The sequence below is a fragment of the Rattus norvegicus genome, chromosome 9, assembly GCF_021556685.1.
Source record: "Rattus norvegicus strain SHRSP/BbbUtx chromosome 9, alternate assembly SHRSP_T2T, whole genome shotgun sequence".
NCBI classification, from domain to species: Eukaryota; Metazoa; Chordata; class Mammalia; order Rodentia; family Muridae; genus Rattus; species Rattus norvegicus.
Genome location: NC_141542.1, coordinates 32,895,794 through 32,908,331, shown reverse-complemented (window position 1 = coordinate 32,908,331; position 12,538 = coordinate 32,895,794). Strand labels below are relative to the sequence as shown.

The 12,538-nt window shown below is 46.2% G+C and overlaps 1 protein-coding gene across 3 annotated transcripts in view; it reads left to right on the top strand.

The window, feature by feature from the left end:
* The window catches only part of Adgrf1 (adhesion G protein-coupled receptor F1), a 51,092-nt gene that overhangs the window by 10,473 nt on the left and 28,081 nt on the right, over nt 1-12,538 (top strand). The window contains 4 exon segments of one of the 3 annotated variants that reach the window (NM_001431183.1): nt 5,221-5,354; nt 7,728-7,788; nt 9,598-9,741; nt 11,060-11,233. In NM_001431183.1, the coding sequence (NP_001418112.1) occupies nt 5,286-5,354; nt 7,728-7,788; nt 9,598-9,741; nt 11,060-11,233 (448 nt within the window). In that variant the 5' untranslated portion in view covers nt 5,221-5,285. 3 annotated transcript variants of the gene reach the window in all.

The window sequence follows — 12,538 nt, the reverse complement described above, 5'->3', positions numbered from 1 at the left end:
AGCAAAGTTTAATGACTGTTTGTGGTGGTTACGTAAAGGACGGGGATTATCAGAAATGAATTCACTTGAATGAATTCAAGGAAGTGTCTGTGTGTGAGGCACACCCCCAACTATAGTTAAATGGTTAAGCCTTTCCACAGATGGTCATGCCAACACAGCTGTTGGCCAGGCGTTAGCTGCCCCCAGAGTGAAATGTGATGTAAACACCCATGCCCTAGTGGCAAGGACAACTCATTTGTGGAATTACAAAAAGATTCTGAGCTTTTTTTTTTTTTCTTCTTAGTTTCCGGGATCCTTCTGGCTTAAGAAGGAAAGGGATGAAAATGCTGTGAGAGTCAATGTCTGAGAAAGCAAAGTTAAGCAGGATGTGTGGTTACCCCACGTACACACATACTTTGACAGGATAAAGCAGCCCCGGGCTGGGGCGAGCTGCTAAGAAATTATGCCATGCGACTAATCTAGTGTTAGAGGTCTACTGGGGGGCGGGGGAGGGGGAGTGAAAGGCCTCGGAGTGGGGACGTGAGGAAGAGATGGAGACAGAGAGAACAAGACAGAGAGCGAGGAGAGTGTGGCCGAGAAGGGAGAGCGAGAACAAGACAGGAAATGAGAGGGAGATCTAGCTGGCGGCAGGAAGGGCGTACCGGGCAGAGGTGGGTGATCACCGCTAGGTCCCCGAGGGCAGGCCAGTGGAAATGCCTGTTTGCTGACACACTTTACTTTCCTTGTGTTGAGGATCCTCCTTTGAGTGAGGTCATTCATCTACTGGGAAAAAAAATGCACTCCCTATTTCCTGAAGGCTTAGAGCCCTCTATCTCCGCGGTGCTGGCAGTCAAACTGTCAGCGTCACTTACATCAATTGAAGTTGAGTCAGAATTGAAGTGAAATTCTCACCCAGTCTAGCAAGGAGCTATCCAAACTGTAATGAGGTGCAACTAGAAATGCTCATGATATGGCGGACCCGAGTGGGTGGGGGAGCCAGAGAGCAGAAAATAATTACTAGCTCAAGCTTTGGCACTGTGACGGTTAACATTGATGTGAACTTGAAAGGTTCTAGAGTCACCTAAGAGACAACAATCTGTTATCTATGGGGGGATTTTTAGGTTGGAAGAGGCTTAATGTGGATAACCCTATTCTGTGGACTGGCATCCCAGACTGAATAAAACATGCAGCTCTCTCTGCCTTCTATCTGTGGCTGCAATTCGACCAGAAAACTCGACTGCTACCCTGCTCTCTTGCATGATGGACCGTAACTTCAAGCCTTTCTCCAGTTGCTTTTGTCTGATAGTTAACCACCCTAATGAGAATGCTACTGATGCAGGTACTAACCTGAAGCAGGACGTCTATCACAGAACCAGGCTAAGGGCATAGATCATCTTCCTAGTCTAGAAACCGTCCAGAAGCACACACACTTGGACATGAGCGTTGCTGGTGTCCTTTAATACCCATAGCTAGGCTGGACCTGTTTAAGATTTATCAGGCTTTAGGAAAAATAAGGATGTCGTTATCCCTCTTCTATTCTTGCCCCTTCCCTCCATTTCTCCTCTGCTGCTTCTCCGTTTTACTCTCCTTTCATTCTTGTGTATCTACCTATTCATGGTCAGCCTACAGACCAGCACAAGCCTCGAACACTCATCACTGACAACCATTTCTGGAAAATCCCAAGAGGCAGTCCAGCTGGAGGAAGAAGAATAAGGAAGTAGGGGGGAAGTCTTCCTTATGATGTCCAGAGCTCTCACCCAGGCTTTCTGGGCTGGGTTTGCAGCCTCAGGCTGCACATGGGAGGAAAAGGTTTCAGCAGGGGAGAGTGGTAAGTTGTGGGGAATCGTATGAAGGCAGGGCCTCTAGTTTAGTAATAGTCCTTGGCACCCAGAGACAGGACAGATGGTACACACATGCACAGAAACTGTTATCATTTGTCAGCTCCAGGATTACAAACCACAGGCAAAACAATACCTTGGAAATCAAAGCAAAAGAGTCTTCCTGGAATTGGAGAAAAGAGGGAAGGGGTTAGAGAGAGCCCCACCTCCTCCTGCTATTTGGCTGTACTCCATGAAGGCATTGAGATGTGAACTTGGTCATGTTTGACAAGTTAACAGTAAGACTGAGATAAGATAAACAAAGGAAAAGATCCAAGGTAATCATGATGTGGTAATGCGTACCTGTAATCTCAGAGGTTCAGAAGCAGAGGCAGGAGGATCAGGTTTTTACATTGAGCCATGGCTGCAGAGTGAGATTGAGACAGGCATGTGCTCCATGAGACCCAGACTCAAAACCTGTGTGCTGCTTACTGTTCGTTGTCAAGTTAACGTAACTTAGAATCACCTGGGTGGGAAGTCTCAGTTGGGGAATTGTCTGAGTTTGGTCGGCTGGTAGGGGGAGTCTGCAGAAGCCTGTCTTGACTGTTAAGGGAGGTCGTGAGAGTCAACCTGAATATAGGCTTCCCCCTCAGTTGCTTTGTGTCAGGGCATTTTATCGTAGTGACAGAGGAGAAAATATGCACATAAAAGAAAAATAGATAAATCTTTAAGAAGAAGAAGAAGAAGAAGAAGAGGAGGAGGAGGAGGAGGAGGAGGAGGAGGAGGAGGAAGAGGAGGAAGAGGAGGAAGAGGAGGAAGAGGAGGAGGAGGAAGAAGCTGGGCTGTGGTGGTACACACCTTTAATCCCAGCACTTGGAAGGCAGAGGTAGGCAGATCTCTGAGTTCAAGGCCAGCCTGGTATACAGAGTGAGTTCCAGGGCAGCCAGGGCTACATAGAGAAGTCCTGTCTCAAAATATAACCATCCAAACAAAATAGAAACATAGGTTATCATCACAGACTCATGCAGCCAAAGATCTAAGAGGAGTCTTTGGCAAACAGGATGGTGGGGAAGGTGGGGTGTGAGAGGATCATTCATTCGTTCAAGAGAGAAGGTAACACAGATACCATGTGTCCCACACTTTCTTTGAAGGCCTCAGAAATTTCATCATGGGTATAATACTCCTCCCTGCTCCCCCCTAGCCCCCCTGCCTTTCTCTTTAGGTCAGAGAGCAGCATCTGAGAGCAGTATCGGTGGGGATGGTAGTGTGCACATGAAGATCAAAGTTTGCCAAGAAACAGGGTAAGGTTGGTGGAGAGAACCCCACTAACCAAGGATACTTACTCCAGTGGTGAATTATTGAGTTTGGGAATTGTATTTTTTTAAGCCATAGTACTGGCTGGTTTTGTGTGTCAACTTGACACAAGCTGGAGTTATCACAGAGAAAGGAGCCTCCCTGGACAAAATGCCTCCATGAGATCCAGCTGTAAGGCATTGTCTCCATTTTCTCAATTATCGTTCAAGGGTCGGAGGGCTCAATTGTGGGTGGTACCATCTCTGGGCTGGTAGTCTTGGGTTCTATAGGAAAGCAAGCTGAGCAAGCCAGGGGAAGCAAGCCAATAAGTAACATCCCTCCATGGCCTCTGCGTCAGCTCCTGCTTCCTAACTTGCTTGAGTTCCAGTCCTGACTTCCTTTGGTGATGAACAGCAGTGTGGAAGTGTAAGCTGAATAAACTCTTTCCTCCTCCTTACTTCTTGGTCATGATGTTTTGTGCAGGAATAGAAACCCCAAGACCTCCCTATATATTGGAGTTGTAGAAGAAATACTGAAAGGCTGCAGGGGAATAGTCCTTTAAATTCTGTGATGGTTTGTATATACCCGACCCAGGGAGTGGCACTATTAGAAGGTGTGGTCCTGTTGGAGTAGGTGTGGCCTTGTTGGAGTAGGTGTGGCCTTGTTGGAGTAGGTGTGGCCTTGTGGGCATGGACTTTAAGACCCTTACGCTGGCTGCCTGGAAGCCAGTATTCTGCTAGCAGCCTTCAGTTGAAGATGTAGACCTCTCAGCTCCTCCTGCACCGTGCCTGCCTACATGCTGCCATGCTCCTGCCTTGATGATAATGGACGGAACCTCTGAACCTGTAAGCCAGCCCCAATTAAATGTTGTCCTTTGTAGGACTTGCCTTGGTTATGGAGTCTGTTCTCTGCAGTAAAAACCCAGTTAAGACACATTCTATTACTGCTGTCCACTAAAAACTTTTCAAAAGTGACGGCGGGATTCCGCAATGTGCTATTTAATATGGTAGTCTCTAGCCACTTGTGACTTGTACATCTTAGATATGTATCCAGTGGCTCGGGATGATCTCAGCTGATAGAGTCTTTGTGTAGCATGCGTAAAGCACTGAGTTTTATCCCTCGGACCACATACTAGGAGAATCAAAAGTTTAAAGCCATCTTTAGCTAACAGTGAGTGAGTTTGAGGATAGCCTGGGCTACATGATATCCTATTGTAAAAATACAAGGACAAAAATATATATAGTTAATGCAACAAAGAAACTGTGTGTGTGTGTGTGTGTGTGTGTGTGTGTGTGTGTGTGTGCATCAGGGTGAGTTGAACTAGTGCAAGCGAGGCAAGGGCTTTACTACCAAGCTATAGCTTCATCTAAGAAACTGAATTTTAAATATAATTTTAATTAAAATTAAAAATGAAGAGGCCTCAGGTGCCCAGTAGCTTAGACAGAATGATTGTAAGTTGGCATGATTATTCTTTGACACCAAATAACACAAATGTAAAAGACAATTTTTTTTTTGATCCAGTCCATATTAGTCAGGAGTCTGTCGCTGTGATAAGGCAGGACAACCAAAGGTCACTGAATGAGGAGTAAGTGTATTTTAGCTTATGTCCAGGGGGAAACTCTGTAATGGTGAGGGAGCCATGACAGCAGGCAGCGGGAACAGGAAGCTGAGAGCACACATCTTCAACCACAGACACCTAGCAGAGATGTGGAACTACAAGTGAGGTGAGGCTGTAAGCACCCAAAGCCTGCCCTCCATGATTGCTTTCCCCAGCAAGGCTCTATCTCCTCAGGGCTCCACAACCTCCTCAAACAGCACCACGAGGACCAAATACCAGCACCTATCAGGAACATTTCTCATTTAGATCACCACGATGTTGATGTTCTGAGTTCTATGCCAATTATATGAGATAAATAGACACTTGAGAACAATTCGTTGCTAACTCCATCAAGTAACAAGAAGGGAGCTTTCTAGATTGGCTTAAGTTTAGTCATTCCAGATCTATGATATTTGTACTCATAGAGCTTTTGTTTATTTGAATGTGACAAAGAAAACCCCACTAAAACGTAGGAGCTGGTACTGAACATTCCTAGTTATGGTCTTGGCTTACGATGTTTGTTCTAACACACAGCCTCCTGGGTGACTAGACACAGGTGTCTATGTTCAGTCCTTAGAGGAGAGAAGGAGCTACTGGCTATGAGTGTTGGACTGCTGTGGCTTATCCCTCTCTTCACGCTCACTGAGGGCACCGACGGCTTCCTGCAGGTGAGCTGGTGCATGCCTTATTTCTCTTGGTAACCATCTCTGCTCTCCACATTCCCGGTACCTTTGGCGTCTGTAATCCTCCAGGCAACTGAGATGCGGAGGTCAGTGGATTGGCATCAGAAGTCTAGAGTTCTTGTCTCAAGATTACCAGCACTCACTGCGAGATCTTTGATAAGTTATTTTATCTCTTTGATTGCAAATGAGGCCCCCTCATGAATATTTAACTCTCTTGGAGATCTTGTCTAATTCAACATGTTCTATGCTATAGCCTCTCGGGCACGGAAAAACCATATGGGTGGACACTAACACCTGTGGGCCTTCTCTATCATTGCCACCCACCCCCTTTCCTTTTGGCATTGTTGCTGAGTATAGGGTCTCCTGTAACCCAGGGTGTTCCCAAACTCACAACGTAGCTGAGGGTAGCTTTGAACTTCTGATCTTCCTACTTCTACCTCCTAAGTTTGAAGATTATAGATGTGCGCCACCTCCTACCCTGTTCCATTGTGTGTGTGTGAGTGTGTGTGTGTGTGTGTGTGTGTATAAGAGAGAGAGAGAGAGAGAGAGAGAGAGAGAGAGAGAGAGAGAGAGTGAGAAAGTGTGAGAGAGTGTCTTTTCATATAGTTCTGGCTGGCACGGAACTCTTTGTATAGACCAGGTTAGCCTCAAACCTGAAGCAATCTTTCTACCTCTGTCTCTCAAGCACCTTTCTTAGTTTTGTTCCTATTTGTGTACATTTGTTGTACATATGTGAGTTTGCATGTCTGCATGTGTGTGAGCACACATATATAAGAATGTGTATACACATAGAGGTCTGAGGTTGATATCAGGAGTCTTCGCCAATGGTTTTCCCACTTTCCCACTTTATTTATGGAGGCAGGATCTCTTAGGCCCAGAGGTCAGTGACATGGTGATTCTCATTGGCCAGCTTGCTTTGGGGACTCTGTCTCCACCTTCTAAGGCTGGAATTTGAGGCAGGCCACCTTGCTCAGCCACATTTACACAGGTTCTGGAGATCCAAACTCTAGCCAGTCTTCCCCTTATACAGCAAGTACTTTAATTGCTGGGTCTTACCTCAGCTGCGGTCTACTCACTGTCTTGATGCTATCACTGAGGACCACAGCTTGAGTGTTTTCTACTCACTGAGGATTCCCTAATGTGTATTACCATCCGGATGCTTCCCACTCAACTCCTCACCCACGTGCCCGCGATCCATGTATTCCTCAACTTTATTGATCCCAAACTGAACCCCTGAATTTTTCCTCCCGAACCTACCCTTCCTTTCCCGTGACAACACTCTCTTTCCACTTGGGTAAAAATGGTGCCTGTCACATTGCACATTTAGATCATTTTAAAACGGGATCTTTAAAACACACCCAGAAATCAGACACATCTGACTTTGTCTACCGCTGCCTCTGCCTCTGGCTTTATTATCTTGTTCCTGTATTGCTTCTGTATCCCCAGAAGTGCTTCCATTTTCTCTGCTTGGGTCTTCAAAATATAGTTTCAGGATTAAGGCTTCTGGGAAGTCAGAGGGGGTCTTTCTTTGTTCCCCCTGTTCAAACAATGCATAACTCCTGCGGTAAACACTAAAAACCAGGTCTGCAGAGAGACGACTCCATGGACAAAAGCTCATGTTCTGCCAGCATGAAGACCTAAGCTGGACTCCCCAGCAAAAGCTGGGCACAGATGGCTCTATTTCCAGTACCCGTCAGACACGGAGCCAGGCATTTGAGCCAAAATGGCAGCCAGCTCCACTGCAGCAAGAAACCCTGCCTCCAAGGAGTACACTAAAGACGAAGAGAGGAAGATGCCCTACAGCTTCCTCTGGTCCCACCTACACACGGGAGGATTCATTAATAAATATACCCGTGTACTTGCAACACACACACACACACACACACACACACACACACACACACACACACACACAAGAACAACAACAACAACAACAACAACAACACTTCCCTCACTACCAAAAGTTAAATTTTCTCCTGTGGTTTCATAGAACTATAAGAACTACCCCTGTGGACTCCGACTCTATCTCTTGCCTGTCTCCATTTTGCCCCGGCCCCGGCCTCGCCCCGACTCCCAACCCCTCACTCTGTCTTCACAGCTGCGCAGTCACAGCACTGCGCCTGCGCACCTGCTGTTCCCGCCCCCTGTGAAGCTTTTTCCTTCACTTGTTCCCAACAGCCTTCCCAGGTCCTTTCTCGGTCATCTCCCACCATCCTTGGCTTGGATATTAAGTCAGCGGTTTCAGGTCACCTGGGAAACTCAACAAGCCTTATGGTTTGCGGATCTCAAAGCCCCACCATAGTTATCTTCTTCTTGTTTATTTATTTATTCATTTATTTGTTTATTTATTTATTTAAGCAGAAAAATGGTGGCCACAGAACAAAAGGAGATGTCAGTGTGGTCGAGAAAAGGCATCGAGGTAAGACTTCCCTAGAGGTGCTGGAACCCTAGACACTGAGACCATGAAAACAGAGTTCCTACCTCAAAACGGCCAGGTGATCTCAGGCACATTATGAAAATTTCCAAATCTGTTAAGTGAGGATAATAATTCTTAAGAGCAAGATCATTCTGAGACTTAAACACCCAATGTATTCGTGGGTATATTTATTGCTCTGGCCAAACACCTTACCAAAGAACTGCAAGGGAGGGCCGGCTTGTTTAGGTCCACGATTTAAAGGCCCAGGCAGTCTGTCATGCCAGGAATGATGGCAGCTGGAGCTTAGGTAGCGGTCATGCTCTGTATGCACTCAGGAAGCTTAGGGGTGAATGCTCACACTTGGCTTGTTTTTTCCTTTAATCATGGGATCACCATCTATATTCAGGGTGGGTCTTCTCTTCTCAGTTAAACCTTTCTGGAAATACACATCCAGAGGTGTGTCTCCTAGATTGCTACAAATCCAGGCAAGCTGACATTGAAGATGGGCATCTTGCACCAAACCCAACAGGAGTCCGTTATTTTTTTTTCTTTTATTCCTTTTGTGTTTCCCTCCTGTGAATGTAATTAATGGGCAGATCTCTTGACTTGGGGATGAGTCCTAGGTGTGGATTTAAACGTGCAGGCCAGAAGTACTGAATGTGTTTCATCATGAAAACATTGACTCACACCGATGATTGCTAGGTTCTAGGATCCAATCCTCAAGGGCCTTTCTGACATGCGAATGCACTTCAGTGCATTAGCATACGACCATGTGCTAACCATAACATAAAACACGTCCCCATGCAAGACTACAGTTGTTCAAGGAAATAAAACAAAAATCTCCCCCACGGAATGTGACAAACAAGATTTCTGCAGCAGTAACAGTGACAATAAAAATACGGCAAGTGTTTATTTATTGGCCCGTCACTACATCAGGCTGTGTTTAGTTCTATTATAAGCATTAAAGCCTCAGATATACCTTTGGCTGTTCATGACCGTCTTCATTTTAAAGAGAGTGAAACTAGGGCCTATAGCTAGGGGCTGTAAGACAGGATTGAACCTGGTCTTTCTGGCTTCAGTACCATTAACTCCTGGAGAAAGTGATCATGGTCATATTTACCCTGTTTCCCAACTTTTGGGCGGGGTGTGTGTGGGGGAGCTCCCAAGGCCTATGGGAACTGTACACAAGATTTGAACCCAGTCACTGTGGCCGTAGAGCTAACACATGCAAAGGCTCAAGGTAAGATTGAGTCTGGCATGTAGCATCTGAGGATACCAGAGCCCCGAGTACAGAAGGCTTGTCTTTGAGGGGAAAGAAAGGAAAACGATTTATTTATAGAAATAAGTAGCTGGAGGTAAGTGTACACAGAGGCAAGCTAAGGTCGAATTATGGTTTGCTTTTGTATTTAAGCAAATCCTAAAACTCCCACTAATGATAAGAATATTTTTTAAAAGGATGAAGTTGAGGTTATTTTGTTCTTTTTGGTTTTTGTTTATATGTTTGTTTTTATGTTGCAGATAGTTCAAGGAAACCAAACCTAGGATAGGGAGGAAGAGTGGGTAGGATATTCAGGCATTGACTCTGGTGTAGTCCAGAGAGCATGGAACGATTGGTGTAGAAGTGGGAGGAAAGGTCTGGATGAGGCCTGCGTAAGGCACATCTGCTTGTGTGCATGCTACATCAATGTCTGAATACACAGGATGTAGTGACAAGAACCAGGGACCATCTAGGAGCTCTGAACAGGACAGGATAGCTGCTAAGTGATCCTCCCCACAGACGGGTACCTCCTAATAACTTCTCTCTACCTCCAGTCCAGGAGTATGAGGCACTACTTCAGATGACGTACAGAGATGCAGAAGAGAAGAGAGAACTGAAGAGATTTCTGAAGCTCTTGAATTCTCAACCACCGAGCTTCCATGGTCCCGGCAAGATCGTCAGAGTGAAGGCCACCACGTGTAAATTAGCTCTCCAGTGACTGGGAGTGCAAACAGGGAGGAGGGTGGGTCACAATGCAGGGTTGTGTTGTGACAAATGGCAAGCTCTGTGGCATCAAGAACTAACATTTCTTGTTCATGCGACAAGTCCATTGCATGCTGACAAGGGGGTGTGTGTGGTCGTCCCTCAGGCACCAGCTGACGGGGGAGATCTTACTTCAAATGTACCCATTCTGAGCACCAAAGAAATGAAGCCCTGGAGACCCTCACACAGGCAATGGCATTCTTTGGCTGAGAAAGGATAGACATTAATTCTACTCCTATTATATTGGCCATAATTTGTTCTATGACTCAGTCCAGCCCCATGAGGCCAGGATATGAGATCCCACTGTGTTTCTTGAAGGTAGCAAGAACTAGCTGGTGACACAAACCACAGAAGTGGCTACCAGTGAAGTTCCCTGACTTGGCTAAAACTAAGTCTCAGTGTTCAGATCCTAGACAGCAGCAGGAGCAGGAGCAGGAGCAGGGGACTGAGTAGAAATACAAACTCTTAGGTCCCTTTCAGACTTGTTGGCTCAGAAACCATGGGGTGAAATGCTTCAGGGGTTGCTAAAGCTTGGTAAGGTTTGACCAGCACTCACTAGCATGTCAGGTCCAATACAGAATAACAAATCCATGACATTGACCGGTGACACACATGTTCATCATGTGCCCTACCGCCAAATCATTCTGCTTTTCTACGTTTTTTAAAACATTAAACATTTGAATGCATGTGAGTGTTTTGCCTGCATGTTTGTGTGCATACTACGTGTGTGCTTGCTACCTGAGGAGGCCAGAAGAAGGCTTCAGATCCCCTAGAATTGGAATTCCAGATGTCAGTGAGCTACTGTGTGGGTGCCAGAACCCATCCCACGTCTCCGGCAAAGCAGCAAGGGTTCTTAAACCCTGAGCCATGTCACTGTCAGCCCTGGCATGTACAGGGCTGGTAGATACATGGATAGGGTCTCAAATGACACAGTGGTCAAATACCCTTTAGACCTCTTCACTAACTCTAGGTTGTCACTATGCTTGTCTGCCTTTCTCTTGCACCACAGTGGATCCCTGTGGGGTCCATAGCCTTGTTTTGGATGCTAAGCCTGGCCATCTTTGCTACGATTTTCACACTAAGCTCGTAGTCTACAGAGTTGGACATTCCCGCATCTTAAATGCATTGCTGTGCTTCTAAATTCTGCTGAGAAATCCTTGGTTCAGATTTCAGGTCAGAGCCAAGGACTGAGCAGATGTTGGTTTAGTGAGCAGACACCATGACAACACTCTCTACTTCCTTTTCTATATGTAGACTGCAGAAGCCAAAAGGAGTTCCTGGAGTGTGCCTGTGAAGACAGTTATTCATGGTTTCCTCCCTCCTGCCTTGACCCCAGGAACTGCTACCTTCACACAACTGGACCCCTCCCAAGCTGTAGTTGTCCCCTCAAAGGCCTCAGGCAGAGCGTTAATTTCTGTGAGAGAGCAAGTAAGTGCCTGTTGGCTGTGGGTGCTCTTGTCTCAGCATACCTCAGAGACTGGACTGGACTCTGCTTGGCTGGGGTGGCAGATTCTGAATGGCAGTGATGCCGCGGAGATGCCCTGTTAGCTTTGTCTGGACCCAGTCAATGCTTCCTACATGCATCAGATCCAAAACCACAAGATGAGTTTTAGATGTCATTCTGACTTCTTGGTGTAGCTCTATGACTATGGGAGTCCATTGAGATTTAGAAAGATGCACTGAAATCGAAGTGGGCAGCTTGCTGCCTGACTCTCCCCTTTCTCTTCTTTATCAGAATCAATTCTAGATGTGTGAACCCAGGAGGAACACCTGATGATTGCATTGAAAGGCTTACTCTGGGTTGTAAAACATATACTCTGAATATCACACACACACACACACACACACACACACACACACACACACACACACAGAGAGAGAGAGAGAGAGAGAGACAGACAGACAGACAGACAGACAGACACATACACACAGAGAAAAAACAAGACACGAACTCTCTCTGTCTGTGTTTCTGTATCTCTCTGTCTCTCTCTCCCTCTCAAACACATACATATGCACTCGGACACACACATACTAGGCATGTATAACCTAAGAATCAGGAGATTCACTGTTGACTGAAGTTTCTGTTTTATGAAGGATGAAATGAGTCTAGTTACATGCACTCCAGACCTTAATGGACTTTAAGACAATTTCCCCTGTAGCTCATGCCTGTAACCCTCGCACCCAGGAGACAGAGGCAAGAGGATTGCTTTGCATCTCCGGCCAGACTGAGCTGCATAGTGAGTTCCAGGATAATCTAGGCTATAGTTTGAGACACTGTCTGCAAAGGAGAATGGAGAAGAAGAGAAGAAAGAGGAGGAGGAAGAAGAGAGGGAGGGGAGGAGGAATAAGAGGGAGAGGGGAGGAGGAGAAGGAGGAAGAGGAAGGAAGGAGGAGGAGTAAGAGTGGGTGAGTGAGAGGGGAAGAGGAGGGGAGGAGGAGGAAGAAGAGGAGGAAGAGAAGGAGGAAGAGGACTACTCTAGTCATCTTGAAGCTCTGGGTTTTAGATCTGAGGAAAGAAAAGACAGAGGGAGGAGTCAGAAATGACTCCGTTTAATTGGGCATACCTGGTTCACCTTCCCAGGACCACAGCAATTCACATTATGGCAACTGTGTATCTATTAAGGACCATCTTCATTTCTAGTCCCAGGGTAAACCTTCCGGGAGAGCACAAAGCATTTGTCTTGCTGGGTATGAATTATCAGGCTGGTAGGGGAGGCAGGTATAGTCACATGG